Here is an 18,101-nt window from a genome sequence, read left to right as displayed (position 1 = left end):
TATGTGTTCAGCGCTGACTCCGACACTCTCCATTAGGTGGCAGGCATGCAGCACCAGGAAGAAGAAGATGATGATGTGTTTTTAACTTGAAAGGCATAACTTGAGAGACGTCTTCAATTAAAACTTTTGCGAGAATCTACTATCCAAGGGATCCGGCTCTAATTATCTGGGAAACTCGACTTAACTCACTTTAAATCACTTTTTCGCCTTTTTTCCGGGAACAGTAATTCGAAGAGGAAACTGTCGGTGGTGACGGCACAATGGGGATCACTAAACTGGCTGATTTAATACGCTCAGATGCTCCTGATGCCATATCATATAAGGATATCACTCACTACACAGGTACAGACACGATCGGTGATGGTTTCAGCAGCAGGTCTGACTCTAGGTCAGGTTTGCTAGCCGCTAATGTTAGCCGCTAATGTTAGCACTCTCCCCCTAGCTACTAGCATCGCTATATTCGAGCTGTGATTATAGCACCTGACATTAAAGAAACAGTATTACCAGTCCACGTACCACGAATTAAAAGCTACTGCTATATTAATCTGGCATTCCGAGGTAGTTATTACCTGTCTCCGGACTAGTTATGTTTTGTTATGTTAATTAGCTAACACGACACAGTCCATTCAAAACATCTGTATCTTATTTGTTTTGATTCGATGTAACTTTATTAGTGCCGAACACACACACGCGTAGCATTACGTGATAACTGTGTTATTAATACTATTCGCCACACACTTTGACCACCAGGACATTGTAAAGGAATCAAATGTTATCTGAACGGTTTATGAAGTGGTCCATAGTCCAGCCCTGTTTACTGCTGAGAATAGCCCTAATAACCCTACCAGCAATTTATACAGTACAAATCAACGCTGCATGTTATTATTATCAATACTGCTATGGCTGGAAATATTTTTCCATCATAAATTCCTGACAAGTAAATGGAGTACAGTATTAGCTACTGTAGATCATTTCAAGTGCGTTTAAGTGAATTTAATCAGTGTAATTTGAGTGGATGTTATTGACAAATAATTCATGTCCAAGGGCAAATGTAAACTGTTGTGTATTCATGCTGCTGCTGTTGTATTACTATACTCCTCAGGAAAAGTAATCGCACTCGATACCTCTATTGTTGTAAATCAGTTCCGTGCAGCAACGCCTTTACTGAGGTAAGCATGTTGTGATTTTTGACTGTTCTGTCCTGTTAAACTGAAGCAAATGTTATTTTTTCTATCTCGTAACTGTTTATCATGGTGTATTCATTCCTTATATCAAACCTAGTACACTGGGTGCCTAGAAAAATACAAACACACTGAATTAAAATAATCGTGCAATAATATTTCTAAAGATTTTAATTTTTTTCTTTCATTCATTTCACTTAATTTGTACTTTTAAAGGTTTCACTGTGTTATCAGTGCATAAGATTAAAAATATTAGAACAGGCAAAAATCACCAAATCCTACAATTATACAGCCATTTAGTGTAAACAAGACCTCACTGACACCAATAAAATACACTCACTGGTTACATTGTTAGGTACACCCTGCCAGTACAGGGTTGAACCCATGTTTAGCTTCAGAAAAGCCTTAAATCTTTGTTGCATAGATTCAAGAAGGTGCTGGAAACATTCCTCAGATGCTTGCTGACTGGAGTGGCACCTTGTGTGGTCTTCTGCCCATCTGCTTTAAGGTTCAGCATGTCATTGCTCAGAGATGCTTTTCTGCATACCTTGGTTTTAACGAGTGATTATTTGAGTTAATGTTGCTTTCCTATCGGCTTGAAGCAGTCTGGCCATCCTCCTCTGACCTCTGGCATAAAGCTCACCCAGAGAGCTACTGCTTTTTGGATATTTTCTCTCTTTCAGACCATTCTCTATAAACCCTTGAGGTAGCTGTGCAGAAAAAAAGTCTTTCTATTCTTTTTTGTCTGTGTATATTTGTGAAATGCTCTTGATTTCTCCTCTCCAGCCCCCTCACAGGTCTCTTCTTTCGCACACTCACTTTCCTGGAACATGGCATAAAACCGGTCTTTGTGTTTGATGGAAAGCCTCCTGGGGAAAAGAAGGCTGTTGTAAGAGACAACCTGCATGTGTATTTTTTGACTTAACATGATACTAAACATTTCCTCATGACATGTTTAAGAACACTTTAGATCAGAGAGACTAGTCTAAAGTAAATATTTTCAATGTGTAGGTAAATTTGATCAGTGCCAGATGACAGAGACAGCAGGTTCCTGCAGTATGATACAGATGACTGTGACTGATTGAAACCTGTTGTTTCTGCAGCTTGAGAAGCGAGCCCAGACAGCAGGTAGGAATTACTCAAACTGGACGGGCACAGGTACGTCTGTGCAGAAAATGCACAAAGACTTGAGTTTTCAGTGGTTTTAGAACAGGGTGATCTACTGGGAATATTAATTTGATGTATTTTTCCTCTGTGCTCACTGCAGCGTCATCACAGACTAAAGAATGTCTTCAGCTTCTGGAGTATCTGGGTGTACCTGTTATCCAGGTACGACCTGCTAAATAATGAATATGTTTGTGCAATATTTCATCTCTTCTTCCTCCTCTGCAGATTTCCCTTCATGCACGTCACTTTTGTCTCTCAGGCTCCAGGGGACGCTGAGGCACTGTGCGCTCAGCTGGTGAGAGAGGGAACTGTGCACGCCGTAGCGTCGGAGGACATGGACACGCTGCCGTTTGGAGCCAATATTCTTATTCGTCAGCTGAATGCAAAGAAAGACAGGTAGAAACTGTGCAGCTCACTTTACTAAATTTGTTTAAATTTAAAAAGAAGAAATATTTCAAAGGTTTGCAATGGTTGTTGCAATAATTTAGTGTTCATAATCAGGTGAGGATTTACAGACCTGAAGCTTTATGAGGCTCTCATACGTATTTTTGCGTAAATTATTATGTCAAATGATTAGAATCTCAAGTTATTGTAATAACCTGCTCTCTTACAGCAGTTTTCTGTATTTATAGTAGATGAGACGGAGCTCCATAATGACTGTACTCTCTGGCAGCAGGTGGTGAACTATTTTAAACCACAGCCACAAGTCTCATAAGAAAAGAAAAGGAAATCTGCTCCTTACTTTTTCTTGCAGACAGCAGTGGACTGTCAGACAGAAAAGGGCTGCTTGCAGCTCATTAGCAGGTAGTTTACACTCAGTTTCTAAACCAAGTTGTGATGTGGTGTAAAATGTAAATAAAAATAAAACCTTTGCAATTCTTGCAATTCTAAGTATGATATTAATTTCAAAAATGGATAAAGGCAAAATATATAATGTTGAAACTTCATGCTAGCAAAATCTAGAAAAATTAGCACTGCTGCAGCAAAAGACTGGTTAAGAACAGCTGGTGTAGATAAATAAAACATTATGTAGGAGTAGCCAGTGGATAATGGATTGTTGAAATGACTCCACTCTACACCTCTACAAAGTTTTATTCATTCAAAACCTTCGAGCTATCGTGTTTTATAGACAGAATATCGCGCACGCAAATGCTACCAAAAACATGACCTTGGTGGAGATAAGAAACATTAATCCACCGAATTTGCTACACAAGAAGGCTGAAAGCTTTATAAATGGATCAGATTATTATTAAACAGCCAATGAACTACTACACGTCTTAAGATTTTCTGATATGGTTGATCACTGTACTTAGAGAGATACAGTATCAACTGAGAACAAATGGTATGTTTGATAAAAGCAAATATATATATTTTTTTTAATCTATATGTGTCACATGTGTGGAATAGTTGTGTTAGGGTTGTGTATTTCGCTAAAATGTTTAAAAATAAAGGGGTAAACAAATATAAGAGACGTTTGATTATCATTGTATATGAAACATTCATTTGTATGTCTTTTGTTTGGTTATTTATTCTTAATGTATTATTTCTGCTTGTCTCTGTTTTGGTTTTAGATTTTGAAATCTAGTTGTGCAAGTGAACTAGTTGATCTAGTTGAGCTTAATGTTTTATTTATGCTCTTTTTCACAGTGAAGTCATTGAATACTCCTTACCTAAACTGTTAGAAAAACTCCAAATTGGTCGTAAGGAGGTAAGATTGAAACAATTAGATTTCTCTGAAAGTATGTAATTTATTATAATATATCTGTATCGGACATACTGCTCTATAGAAATGCACTTGAGGTGTCTTATTCTCTTTTTTTGCTTTTGTCTGCCAGTTTGTTGACTTGTGCATTTTGCTTGGCTGCGACTACTGTGAAAAGATACCCGGTTTGGGTCCTAAGAGAGCTCTGACCCTGATCCAGAAGCACCGTACCATAGAGGATGTGGTTTTGCATATCAACAAAAAGGTATCAGATGGTCTTTGTAGCTTTGGCTTTTCCTCTGTTACAAAAGAAAATGTGACATCTAACAAGCCAGTGATATCTGGCCTTCAGACCCATCCTGTACCAAATATCTGGAAATACAGAGAAGCAAGGAAGATTTTCTTGGATGGACCACAAAGCTCAGCTCCCGAGCTCATCTGGACGGAGCCAAACGAGGAGGCCTTGGTTGAGTTCCTCTGTCACACCAAACGAGTTAAGTACGTTTTTTATTGACTTTTTCTATTGTGCTGTATATATATATATATATATATATATATACATATTTAAATAGAACAGCTTGAAAGTCATCTTTGTTTGATTTTAGGGAGGAGAGGATCCGTAATCGAATGGTGAAGTTCCGTACGATGCGGGAAAATAAACGGGAGGAGAGGGAAAAGGAAAAGGCAGAGGGTGGTGGGAAGCAGACTTCCATTAAGGACTTCTTTAGGGTTACCAGAAAGAGAGTGCAGGTGAGCTCAGAAAACAGTGATCTGCAACTATAAATCAGATTTTATTTTTAGGAATAAAAAGGTAAAAATAACTTGGATAAAATTTGCTTTTCTTACTTTTCCTCTAGCCTGTGGACAATGCAAGCTCCTCAACCAGCGACAGAAAGAGACCAAAGTCAAAATAAGCATGTGCCAGTTGTCTACGCCACAAAGATGGGAGTGTTCATCTCTCAGTTCATCTCTGTCTGGACATCTCAAAAAATTATGGACCATTTCAACATGGAGCTTATCTGTCATCCCAATCTTGAATATGCACCATAAGAGAAATGTTATTCTGTTCATTTGATCATGGGTTACACTAATATTTTTACAAATGTAAATATTTTTATAGGAAAAAAAATCTTCTTTTTTTACAGGATTCATCTTATCAAAGTGCCTTTTACTTTTTAAGAAGAACCCAAAATAGACATCACACAAGACAGCTCCTCTGACAGTACAGTAAAGTGATGTCATGTGAACAATACAAATCACTGGGCAGTTCTTCAGTGTGTCCAGCAGTTTCCTGCAAAGCCACCAAGAAAAGCAGAGCAGGAGGTGGATGGCTATGAAAGGGAACAGTGTGATCACTGTCAGGGAGGCCAAAACTGGAGACAGGGGATGTCTCATCTCTAGATATTCAATGAGCACCTGTTGTGTAAAGTGTGCCAAGGCAAGGACCAAAGACTTGAATATTAAAACATGTACAAGTGGTATCATGTCTAAAAGAGACGCTGAAGTGTTTAAATCAATGCAAAGAACGTGTAGAATTTACGTTCATGCTCTTTATGTTTTGTATTTTTATATCCGTTTCAGTTTGCCTTTTTAAATTAAAGCAATGTTTGACTGTGTTTTGTTGCGTGATGTGCTTATGAGCGGATGGACACTGTAAAAGTGCTGTGTTTTCATAGCACATTATTTTCTGAAGCACTTCCAAAGGCAAGTGTTAATTTTAACCCACAATACGAGGCGTCATTCCAAACCAACAGATGGCGCCGGTGGCTGAGGAGCTGCTGGGGCTCTCACTTTTTTCGCGTGTAGGAGAAGAAGTGTGCCAGTCGGTCTGTAGACCTCTCACAGCAAGGTGTCTCTCAGACCACAGTTAACGCCGTCGTACGCGGCAAGTTTGTCCTGAAGACACCCGTCCTGCCCCGCGTCCCTTCACCAAACTCCCCCCACCCCTAGGTAAAACAAGCCGTTTTAGTTTTTCGGTCATGGCGACGAGTGCGAAGCGTAAGCAGGAGGAGACTCATCTGAAGATGCTCCGGGAAATGACTAGCCTGCCCGCGAATAGGAAATGCTTCGACTGCGACCAACGCGGCCCGACCTATGTCAACATGACAGTGGGCTCCTTCGTCTGTACCACCTGCTCCGGGATCTTGTGAGTGTCCTTTCGGGCCAAAGTGTCATATTTATTCTTTAGTGTCCCACGGTTGCACGGCAGAGCGGTGGGGACACCGGCGCTGACTTGGCGGCACCGTTAGCTAGTTAGCTAGTGTTAAAGTGAGGACAGGTAATGCAGACGTTACCTTCGGTTCAGCCCGGAGCTGTCGGGCTGGGATGGGCGGTGTTAGCAGATTGGATTGCTTACATTACTGCTTTAGTGTGATAACATGTGTTATTACAAAAACACACAGGGTGAGTGAGGGGTCTGTGTCAGTGGCTTGATTGTCTGTATGAGTCTGTGTGAGTGTGTGTGTCTAGGGTAGCACGCCTAACGCTGGGTTCGTAACTATGGCTGACAGTCAAATATTTGACCACCGGGTTCAAAAACAGCACGTCATGTGGGGGGGGGGGGGACCTCCTCTAGTTGAACTTTAGCTGGACCTCTGAGAAGGCTTGTCGCAAGAACACACACATCCAGATAAGCAGAAGCAGGGTGGGTCTCTGAAGTTGGGAAGTAATTGAAGAGCAGCTGGGCCAGCGGGTCGCCTGCAACTGCTATGCGACTGAACCACATCTTCCTCAAAATGTCAAATCATTGTGAAATCGTAATTCAGGCAATAAACCGGATCAGCGCAATATGCTGTCCGCCCACGCCCATTAAGTTGCTGATACTGAGGAAACATTTCTGCGTATCCTGCTATCAGTATACAGCATGGTAATTACTTAAGACAAGGTGTTGCCAGTCACTGCTTACCCTTTAAATTGGACATTATGATAGTGTTTAGCCCTGTATTCAATTCTTAAATTCTATTAGAGTAGCTCTGCACGATTGACAGTTCAGCATAAAGCTTGTCTGTCTTATGCCATTCTTCAGTTTATAACAAGTCTGTCTAAAACAAGTTGTTTTGACTCATCTCCCTTTAAAACTAATTTTCTTCTAATTGGCAGCTCCTCACAAACAGAAGGTTTGGACAGCAGGTGGGTGGGGCTTCTATACTCGCAGATGGAACATCGTCCCTGACAATATTACCATATATCCAGTCTCTCTGACATCATATGCAGCCCAAAATGGAAACAAACAAACAAACAAACAAAATGTGAATGGGATCTTATGTATGTTAAAGTAGTAGCACACCAACTAAAAAAAGTGATATCAAAAGACTGGGGACTTAAATAGGGTGTACTCCCACCTTTCACCCTACGTTAGTTGTGTTAGGCTTCAGCTCCCCCTGGCACGCTGATAAGGATAACTGGAACAGGATGAATGGATAACAGGAAAGAAAAGTTGACCATGGCTAACACTTTTTACATTTTGAATAGTTTTACACTGTTATTCTTTTATTTTATACCAAATAATCAGTTCATAATCTTAAGAGGTTTTGATGACATAGCAGGAAGGAAGTTAAAACCAGAGCATCCCAGCAAATTTAATGAAGTGAAACAGTTTTGTAGGAGGAATGCTCCAAAATTCAACCTCATCATTGTGCAAGCAGCTACAGGAAATGTTTGATGGAAGTTGTTACTGCTAGTTATAGAGTTTGTCATGTAATTTTTTTGTACGGTCTGCACAACAAGTGATGAATCATTGTGTTGAGTAAATATGTGTTCGTGAGTTAATAGTTTAGTCAGATTGTGAGTGTAGACGATTGTGACTCAGAAGAACACAATTTATGAGGAGTCGCTGCAAGAAATCTTGGCATTCACATTTTTTTTTTTTTCTGGCAACTGGAAATAATTAGATGAATAATCAGTTTCTCAAAGTGAGTTTTGTTCTATGCAGACAGGTCTGTACAATGATTTGGTATGTGCAGACCAAATAGTAACTACTGTACTTTTCCCCATGTTTAGACAAAGTGTTGAAGGTCTGTCAAGTTGCAGTTTACATCAATTTTTACATCAATCCTGGTTTCCAATGACAATGTCTCTGTGTTGACCTCAATTCAGTTTGTTTTAAATGAATTTTGTTTTTCTTCAGCAATAGTTTGGGTTTTGCCAAAGCCTCATTAGTTTGAGGACGTTCTGCTTTAGGCAGATTTGGATGTTTTTTTTAATGTAGCATTGTTTTACTCTTTTTGTGTTGATATTGTGTGTGTGTGCACATATTCTCTCTTAGCATTTGAAAGTGTGATCTTTGTCCTACACAATCAATCAATAAATCACAACCCATGTCACACCCCCCCCCTTTTTTTGGTCATGTTTACTCTTTACGCTAAAGTTCACAAAGCAGTTTGTGTACCTTCTACTAACACACTCACGTTTTTCTTACATTTGGATTTATATGTGTCGCAATCCCTGAATACCCACTAATGTTACTACACAGTTATTTTGTACTGATTTTTGCACTTGATTCAGATCCGCTGATCGAGATTTGTTTTAACTTTTTTTTCCGTGTGTCCATGGTAAATATGCACAGGGACTTTCTTGTTTCAAAACATTAAACCAAAGATTGAAAAGTATCTCAGTGTGTCAATCAAAAATCTCATCAGCTATTTTTGATTGACACTTTTATTGTTTTTTTCCTTTAAAATACCAGATCTTCGGTTCTACCTGATCTTCGTAAGTTTGGGTTTACAGATTATCCATCCATCAGTTCATTTTTCATCCATCCATATTCTTTCCTTTATATAAATCAGGCTGGCAGGGTGGGCTGGAACCAGTTCCAGCTGTCATGGGGCGAAAGGTGTGGTGCAACAGAGCTAATGCAGAGAGACAAGCAACCATTCACACTCACATTGACACCTATAGACGGTTTAACATTGCTGCTGATTAACAAACTCCTGCATTACTTCTGACTGTGGGGGGAAGCTGGAGTGATTTCATAGAGGGAGAACGTGCCGACTACACACAGATTATTTGTTGATATGTGGATATTATGGCATCTGCTAGAAATCCCTAATAAATATGTCACGTGTAATTAAACTATGTCAGTAATATTTGGGATATCGGTGAATTTACAATTACAATCCTAATATTTGAACCTAAAACTGTACTAATTGCAAACAAACTTTTTTGTTGTTGTTGTTCTGTATTTTAGAAACGTCTGTCCGATGTGCTTGGCAGGTCCCAAACAAAGCTGCTTTCTAAAGTTGTCCTTACTCACATGTACCACACCGCAGGAGAAAGTCAGCTTCAGATGCGTTGGAAATGCTCTTCTTAGTACAGGCGAGGGAGCCGCCTGGGTAGAGTAGAGACAGGAGACATGATGACCACTCTGTGTTCCTGTGATTTCACCGGACATTTCCGTGCAGCTTTTCTCACTCTGGTGTAAATCAGCACTGTGAGAAATCACACAGACTTTGCACAGGGAGCTGACGGGTTAAAAAGCATTTGATGTCCGTCTCCATGGGACATGTGTGTTCTCCATCTATTAATGATATGAAAAGCTCAGGGCTGCTGTTGTGCATGTGTGAAAATGGCTATAAAGTACTCAAGGGTGGATTCACTCTGACAAGAAGATGTAATGGGGCATCTGTGGTTTGGGTTTCTGTTTGCTTTTTCTTTGTAAACGAACAGCACTGGTTGGCATCCTGCTTCTTTTGTTCTTTAGCTAACAACATATACCTCCTCCACCCACAGGCGAGGACTGAATCCCCCACACAGAGTGAAGTCCATCTCTATGACCACATTCACACAGCAGGAAATCGAGTTCCTACAGAAACACAGCAACGAGGTATCACGCACACTTTACAGCAAAGCGCTAAGCACTGTCATTTACACTGTCGAGCATTATTTTGATAATCATGTCCTAATTTAGCAGGAGCCTTCTTTATTCAAGTTATTGGCATTCCTTTCTCCTTTTTATATACTCACATTTCTCTCCACCCCTTCCCCCCTTTTCCCTTTACTCTCCCTCACCTCGTTCATGGCTGTGCCACCACCCCCACCACTATCCTCTCCTTGCCTCCCACTCCCTTCATTCCTGTGCCCCCCTGTAGGTCTGTAAACACATCTGGTTGGGCCTCTATGACGACAGAACATCGGTCGTTCCAGATTTCAGAGAACCGCAGAAAGTAAAAGAGTTCCTCCAGGAAAAATATGAAAAGAAGAGATGGTAACATAACCTTGTTGTTTTATTTGTTTTATCAGGTTTGAGCAGTGATATTTGCATACTTTATTTCACTTTTATATATATCTTTTTTAACTGTGTGCAAACATTGGGTTATGTTATAAAGGTAGTAAATACTTTAGAGTGCTAAGAATTCACAAAGTGCGTGTTCAGTCCTTGCTTGTTACTGTCAGCACAGAAAATGATTGCTGAGCTTTACCTTTGCCAAAAACCATTTTGTTGCTGTGGACTTGGTTAACCATATGTTTGAGTTTGGCAGCACGTTCTTCATTGTCTAAGGCTTTCTTTTTTCTGTATCATTTTGCTGCTTCTTCTGCAGAATTTTTGGATTTCAAGCACAACTTTCAAATACTCATGTACAAAGCGTGGGGCCAATTTTATCTTCTTTTGAAATACTGTCCTTCTGCCATTGTCTCAAACGCTTATCCAACTTAGTGTCACAATGGTCATGAACCCTATTATTTATCCAGCACTATAACTAAGTAAATTAAGGTAACAGAAACCATATATGTGAAAATCTTCAGACCATATGCGTCGTTTGAGACCTAAAATGATATGTTCCACTAGCACTTCAGTATGGCCATCATGTTATCAAAGCTCTGTGTGCTGGGACTAAATATGGCTTTTGTTTCATGCTGGTGCTCTTCCCTGGATCTTTAGGTATGTTCCTCCTGACCAGGCAAGGGTAGTAGCAAATGTTCAGGCTTCTGTGTCTGGCTCCTCAGCAAGCAGCACTGGCAGCACACCAGAAGTCCAACCCCTCAAAACCCTGCAGCTCAATAAGACCCCTCTGCGCCAGGTGAGACGAATGCACACTGAGCCTCATTCAACCCATCGACCACCCTTTTCCTTTTCTCATTCCATTTTCAGCTGAAGAAAAGTCTTGTTTTGTGTGTGTGTGTGATATATATATATATATATATTTTTTTTTTTTTTTCTTGACTGCACCACCCAGTCTCCGGGGCTAGCTCGTTCCCAAGCTCAGAGTGCTGCTCAGGAGAAGAAATTTGACTTGCTCTCAGACCTGGGAGACATTTTTGCTGCTCCACCCACTCAGACTGCCACCTCTACCAACTTTGCCAACTTTGCACATTTTCCAAACCAGTCAGGTAAGATAGCTTTCATGATTTTCATAACATGTAGTGTTGTTGTTGTTGTTGTTGTTTTTTTTTTTTTTTTGTTGTTGTTTTTTTTTTTTAATTGACATCCAACTAGTATATACAAATATGTGAAGACCGTGTTTTGTCATTGTCCCTTACATTTTTCTCCTGCCATTGTTTTTATTCCCACATTCATTGTCTGTTGTTAATTTTCCCTTGTGTATGGCAGCAGCACCTCAGGGTAATTCAAATACCAACTTTGCCAACTTTGACGCATTTGGAAACACTGCAATTCCATCCCATCAGAGCACATCATCTCCCTCACAGTCCTTTTCATCAGGTACCACCCTCCCTGCCATTTTCCCCTCCATCTTATCCACATGTATGCTCCCTTACTACAGTGTTTTGTTTTTAAATTCATTTCTCACCTGCTTTGTCCTCTGTACTACAGCCCGCTGTATCCAGGAATGCACTCTGGATGCTCAAGGTTTTTGTTGGTCATTGTTACTGTTGTTATGGTTATCTTGGATGGGCAGTTGTATTTATTGTAGTGCTTTCTGGTGTGCTTGGAGGTCATTTAGAGGAAGCATGCACAGGTAGTGCCCTATAGTGTAATGCTCAGCCTAAACTGGAGGGTACATGACATCTGCACAGAGCTTGTACCCATCCTCTGCTGACAATATTGCACATCGTGTGGACGCTGGCAAACCATTGCCAGTGTGTAAAGTATCACACTGGGCTCAGACTGCACAATATCTTTCTCTCTTACCATTGCCATCGTTTCAGCTTAGGTGGTTACAAACTCATAAAATTTCCTTAACCCTTTTTTGTGCCGTGCTTACTGGATTTCACCAAGTGTGTGATATAATCGGGAACCAGGCTGCAAGCTGGCGAGATTCAGAGAAAGAATGTAAACAGATGAGCGGGTATGTAAAATACCGTCTGTCTGTTCCATGTGAGCGTTCCAGCCAGAAAAACTGGCAACATCACAGCTGAGGGACAGAAAAAACTAAACAGTTTGTGGAGAACTTGTGTTGTTTAACCTCACAGAAGAGACAGAACTGTTGTTGAAGACCTAACATCTTAGTGTTCTGGTTGGTATGACACGAGGCGTTCCTCGTGTCATACCAACCGACCTCAGTTTTTGTCAAGATGAAATGTTATTCGACAAGAATGTAGCCCGTTTTTCCCCCCAGACTTAAAACGATGTCCCTTATTGTCCACTAGGACCAGAACAATATATATCACAAAATAGTGCTTTTCTGTAAATAATGGCAATAAGACTGTTTAACTCTTCCTCACTCTGTAGGTGATTCTCCTGAGACGATTACCTATGTTATTCTGTTCCCTCCCAGACCGTGCAATATTACCCAAGAGTACTTATTGAATATTTGTTTTCATCCCCCCATCATATGCTGCTACTCCCTTTATTCTATTGCACAATACTTTGTCACTTTCTAGAATCGCCTGCACTGATAGTTATTTATTCACCAGGATATAGTTATGTATATTACTTCGTTAGATTTATCCGATACTATGTCTTGCACTATCCTACTGTATATTACTGTACACTATTCTTATTGTATATATTGTATATCTTATATCTTATTCATCTGTTCCTCTGTCTCTCCTGCTGCTTTGAGCATGTACATGACAAAAGAATTTCCCTCGGGATAAATAAAGTTGTTCTTATTCTTATTATTCTTATTCTTAAATTCTGTGAATCTTGGGCAACTCGACTTGTGACGTGTTTTCAGATGAGCGTCGTGTACCTGGAGTCGAGTGTTTTGACCGATGCATGAAACTAGGGCTGCACGATTAATCGTTAGAAAATCGCGATCTCGAGTCATACTTATGTGCGATCTCATTTCCAAATGACAACGATTTAAAAAAAAAAAAAAAAAAAAGACGACGACGATTGTACCGCATTTTGAGCCGGGACGTAATCTGCATGAAAACAAGCGCTCACCCTTCCTGCTCAACAAATGACATGGGCGGAGCCTTATACCACATGATACAGAAGCTGTGCCGTGATGCTCAAATTGGCAGGGAAAAAACAACGGAGAACACGTCAGGGATGACGAGAAAGTGACAGGAGAAAATTTGTGCCGGTCAACCACCCAAACATCAATAACGGGAACCTTATACAGCGCTTCCCTATACACGTCGAACTCCCGCAGGCTCAAAGAAATTATGGAGGCTATTACTTATCACCTGACCAAAGATATATCAACACTGTGCAAAACGAGGGATTTAGGAAAATGATCAACACCCTAGACAAACGCTACACAGTGCCGTCCCGCAACTATTTTTCTATTGTTGCACTACCTGCTCTATACACGCAGTGTCGAGCAATGGTGGAGACAGAATTTCAAGCAGTACAACATTTTGCGGCAACCACAAAATGTGAGGCATTTATTGTTTTTATTTTTATTTATTGTTTTTATGTTCAGTTTCAACTGTTACGAAGTTGATGTGCAGTTAATAAGTGCAATAAATATTTATATTGGAAAAGAAAATCGTGAGAGAATCGTGATCTCAATTCTAGGCAAAAAAATCGTGATTCTCATTTTATGCAAAATCGTGCAGCCCTACATGAAACTATATATTTTTAGATATAAGTTGTAACGGACGCTTTTTCTTTGTATTTATTACATGGTGTGCTGCGGGGAAAAGGCTGTTCTAACGTTTGAGTCTAAGGTTTACTTTGAGCACCTGACGGCTCTTTTTTTGCGTCTCTAAACTTTCTCCATGCTCTTTCACGTGATTCTTGCGTAGGTGGTAGAAGAGGTTTGTCGTGTTTGAGTCTGTGGTGGGGACCAGTTTGCAGCATAATTTGCATGGTACAGTTTTCTGGTCCGTGTCAGACTTTTCATAACCAAACCATGTCCATGCTACAGAGGTAGCCCCTTGCTTAAGAATAAGGTCCTCGATTTGTTTTGACTGGTCCTTCTGTTTGGAGCTACCTGGTTCTGCCTCATCTTCACAAATATTGCTGTCAACAGTGTATTTTGCAACACCACGAAACAAACAATAGTGTCATTTCGTCAGGCGACATATTTCGTCATATCGCACAGCCCTATTGTCCATGTAAGGCCATTTGACAAGTGTTGTGAATACGCCTGCATGTCCTTTGAATTTGTGCTCATTTGAAAAAGACATCCCTAAAGGACAGCAAAGGGAGGTTCCCAGGGAGAGTATTGCTCTTGATCCTTTTAATTATTTGGGTGTGTGTGTGTGTTTATGCATGTGGCACTTGATGTTTGACAAGTTCTTTTATTGATGTTAATATTTGTTGAAAGGGGGAGGAGTGCCAATTCCATCAGTGTCTAGTGCCGCCACTGCCCAGTGTCAGACAGGGAGCCAAAGAGAGGACCGCTATGCTGCTCTGGCTGAGTTAGACAACGAGCTCAGCTCCTCTGCCTCCACAAGCAGCAATGTGCAAGGGTGAGAAAGTGTGAGACACACACACACACACACACAATGAGATTTACCAGGAACAGTGAATTTCTTCATGTGGCCCCTCTGCAAAGCTGAAAAAACTCTGAAAAGTATTAAAGGATTATACATTGATTTGATAAGTGTATTTATCAGTGTGATGAACACTTGATGCAAATGCACATGTATGTTAAAAAGGGCTGGTAATGCCTTTCATAGCCTTTATTAAACATTTAGTGGCATCATTTTCTTTACAGGAACATATTTGGACCAGCACTGGGTTCATCGCCAGCTCAAAACCCACCTGTGTTACCCAGCATGCAACCTGGCTTCGGAGGTGGTCATGGTGCTCACTACTACAATGATGCAAACACAGATAAAAAACATTTACCTCTTGTTCATTTAGCTCAATCACTCATTTTGTGGCTGTTTTCCATCTAGCTGTCCCATCCACAAATCCCTTCGTTGCTGGAGCCATTCCACCAGAAATGGCCACCAACCCTTTTCAGACCAATGGCAGAGCTCCAGCTGCAGGTGTGTGCGCGCTTAGAGTTTAATATACTTCACTTGAAATGTTTCTGTTTTACTTAGACATTTGTGTTACTTTGATGTAACTCAGTTACATTGCCTATTAGCTTTGTGATTTGCCAAAGTATCTAGAATTTACTCCTTGTGTGTGTGTGTGTGTGTGTGTTGTGGGTATGTGTGTACACTGACTGTGCACACATGCTGTGTGTGTCTCGTAGCCTCGTTTGGTACTGGCTCTATGAGCATGCCTGCAGGCTTTGGGAATGCGTCTTCCTACTGCCTCCCCACCAGTTTCAGCGGAAACTTCCAGCAGCAATTCCCTGGTCAGGCCCCCATCCCTTACTCTCAGCCAGGGGCCTATCACCCTCAGTCTAATGGTTAGTGGTCTTCCACATCCCTCTGTCCTCTTACCCTAAGAGTCTGTGCAGTGGCGGCCATTAATTTAAAGGGTTTTTTTGCATGCTTTCCTGTTTTTGTTCTTATTTACATAACAGCTCTCTGCATTAAGAAATAAGTTGAAGCCTTGCTGCCTCAAATTAAAGTGCAACCTGGCAGTGGCAGCTACTGCACAGTGATAAAAGATTGCATTTAGTGTACAAACCTTTAGGGTCTGCTGTAGTTCATAATGATGACAATAAATAAAACTATTATAAGGCTCTGTTTACTGAATGCAATCAGGCATGCCAGGCCGCGGCTCTCTTTGCAATTTTATTTTTTTTCGACTCCCGTAGAATTTTTAAAGGTTTGACTCTTGTCATTAAATCATTGTAAAGTGATTGTCTTTATGTCTTTATGGCCTTATCTTTATGGCATGATGATATAAATGTTGCAATAAAATAAAAGGAAAATACTGGCTCTATAGAGTGCTGGAGAGAGCAGTCTCAAACACATTTAAACCCCTTTTCCTTTTGTCTTCCCCCAGGCCCTGGATTCCCAGTCTATGGTCAGAACAAGCCCTCGATCACACCATTTGGGCAGCCCATAGCTGTCCCTGGCATGTCCAATAACCCATTTGTGGTGAGCATCCGTTGCATTCTCAAAAAGCTGTCACACTGATTGACCTGAAAGCTTTTATAGACCCTTTTTTTCAAATCAGTGATGTTTTTGGACTCTCTCTTATTTCAGGCAGGAGCACCAGCCGGGTCATTCCCTTCAGGGGGTTCATCCACCAACCCTTTCCTGTAGCACAGCTCCTGGTTCTCTCCACCAGAGGGCAGCATGCAGCACATATTCAAGGCACCCGTTCAGTCACAACTAGTGGCAGTACATTTCTAAAAAATGACTTAGATTTTTTTTCTTTCTTTTTTTTTTCTTTATAAAAAAGTTTACAACACTATGAAGGACTACAAAGGACTTTATTGAAGACTAAGGGACTGTTATGAGGGCAAATGTACTGTTTGGATTGTATACATTATATGCTTTTTATTTTTTTGTTTATAACTGTACGCTCTGTGCATATCACCATTTGTAATCACAATTAAGTACATGTATGTGTATAACAAGGACTGAATTAACAAAGGTGAGTATACAGACACCTTGTGGAAAAAAACAAAAAAAACCACTACACACTATCTATGTAGGTAAGGGTATACACTTTAAGACTATTAACAGGGTTCCATTTAAGTCCATGATCTGTATTTGATGCAGGTGTTAATTTTTCAAAAGGGATATCTCTTTATTCTAGCTTACTGCTACTATACTGGCATTAAGGTGTTTCCTTTTAACATGCAGATCCAGAGTACAGTCCGTAAGAAACAAATGTTGCCTGTATACTCAGAGCAGCAGCATCTTTTTAATTTAAAGTAACATCTCACACAGGTTAATGGGGCACAGCAGTGATCCTACACTATTAAGTCAAAAGTGTGGCCTAAATTTTAGTTTGAAACCAAGTGCAAGTCTTTAGTTAATTGAGCCGGCAGACAACTCAAGATGTTTACAGCTGAAAGGATAAAAAGAGGCATGTCTGCTAGAGCACAAGTGGAGCAAAAGGCCTTTATTTAAATACTTCTTGTTTCTGTTACTTAATTGATAAAACTATTTAGTATACTCTAGCAACATCACTACTGCTGGTTGAATATGTCAGAGGAGGAAGCTTCAGATATTATATTTTAGGAATATTGTAAAGAGAAAAGGAAAGACTGTTCATGAAAGCTTCAGGGTGTGGGTGTGACCCAGAATGGTTACCTCAAAAAAACAAAACAGAACAGAGTTGTTCACATAATGACTTGTCCTATTGACAGGGAGTGACAGGTTTACCAGAGCCTGCCTAGGTAAACATATACAACATATAAAGTAAAAAAACAAAACCTGTAACCTATTCAGTGCACTCCCTCAATATCTGTCCTCTTCTTTGCCTTCTTTTTTGAAAAGCTTTTGGAGAGAAGAACAGAATGAGGAGAATAATAAGGATATAATTGACCAGGATTGCTTTGGAATAAGGCAAAAGAAAAGAACATTAATTCAGGGACTACTACATTACTGGATCATTACTGCAACTCTTTAGGGTCTCAGTTGTGCTGCGTATGACTAACAATGAGTTTGACAATGTGTTTCTTGTCTTTACAAGAATAGGTGAGTATATGTGTACATATATAAATATATGTATAAATAAATTAAAAAGATTTTTAACTACAAATTGTGAGTGTTTATTTGATACGAAAACACGTAGGGCTGTTTAATTCACTGAAACCTTTGGTGATTTACATATTTCTTGTTTGTAGAGTGTAATAAAGTCCAGTTTTGAGGGTTTTTTATGTATTTATTTATTT

The 18,101-nt window shown here is 40.1% G+C and overlaps 2 protein-coding genes across 6 annotated transcripts; both read left to right on the top strand.

Annotated features, from left to right (window-relative positions):
- The first annotated feature begins 39 nt into the window (after positions 1 to 39).
- On the top strand, positions 40 to 5,666 carry zgc:110269 (probable flap endonuclease 1 homolog). 3 transcript variants are annotated; one of them, XR_005609171.1, is made up of 11 exons: positions 40 to 342; positions 1,103 to 1,169; positions 1,968 to 2,070; positions 2,285 to 2,339; positions 2,449 to 2,510; positions 2,608 to 2,744; positions 3,996 to 4,056; positions 4,184 to 4,315; positions 4,403 to 4,543; positions 4,656 to 4,800; positions 4,908 to 5,666. XR_005609171.1 is itself a non-coding variant. In XM_039602806.1 (11 exons), exons 1-11 carry the CDS (start codon positions 261 to 263, stop codon positions 4,962 to 4,964), a joined length of 1,017 nt encoding a protein of 338 aa, XP_039458740.1. In that variant the 5' UTR covers positions 40 to 260; the 3' UTR covers positions 4,965 to 5,666. The 3 variants fall into 3 exon arrangements, 2 of the variants coding, with proteins under 2 accessions (XP_039458740.1, XP_031605645.1); XM_039602806.1 differs by having other exon boundaries at positions 2,285 to 2,309; positions 4,403 to 4,548; XM_031749785.2 differs by having other exon boundaries at positions 4,403 to 4,548.
- Positions 5,667 to 5,819: 153 nt separating this feature from the next.
- Positions 5,820 to 17,968, top strand: agfg1b (ArfGAP with FG repeats 1b). Of its 3 annotated transcripts, none has more exons than XM_031749769.2 (12): positions 5,821 to 6,196; positions 9,778 to 9,871; positions 10,137 to 10,252; positions 10,928 to 11,066; positions 11,223 to 11,376; positions 11,600 to 11,707; positions 14,670 to 14,814; positions 15,063 to 15,142; positions 15,247 to 15,339; positions 15,552 to 15,710; positions 16,256 to 16,350; positions 16,459 to 17,968. In XM_031749769.2, the coding sequence occupies exons 1-12, from the start codon at positions 6,030 to 6,032 to the stop codon at positions 16,516 to 16,518; spliced, it is 1,410 nt and encodes a 469-aa protein (XP_031605629.1). In that variant the 5' UTR covers positions 5,821 to 6,029; the 3' UTR covers positions 16,519 to 17,968. The 3 variants fall into 3 exon arrangements, with proteins under 3 accessions (XP_031605630.1, XP_031605629.1, XP_031605628.1); XM_031749768.2 differs by having other exon boundaries at positions 11,597 to 11,707; XM_031749770.2 differs by lacking the exon at positions 11,600 to 11,707 and having other exon boundaries at positions 5,820 to 6,196.
- Positions 17,969 to 18,101: the final 133 nt, after the last annotated feature.

The sequence above is a fragment of the Oreochromis aureus genome, linkage group 18, assembly GCF_013358895.1.
Source record: "Oreochromis aureus strain Israel breed Guangdong linkage group 18, ZZ_aureus, whole genome shotgun sequence".
Taxonomy (NCBI): domain Eukaryota; kingdom Metazoa; phylum Chordata; class Actinopteri; order Cichliformes; family Cichlidae; genus Oreochromis; species Oreochromis aureus.
The sequence above is the reverse complement of the archived record's forward strand: the minus strand, read 5'-3'. Positions and strand labels throughout refer to the sequence as shown.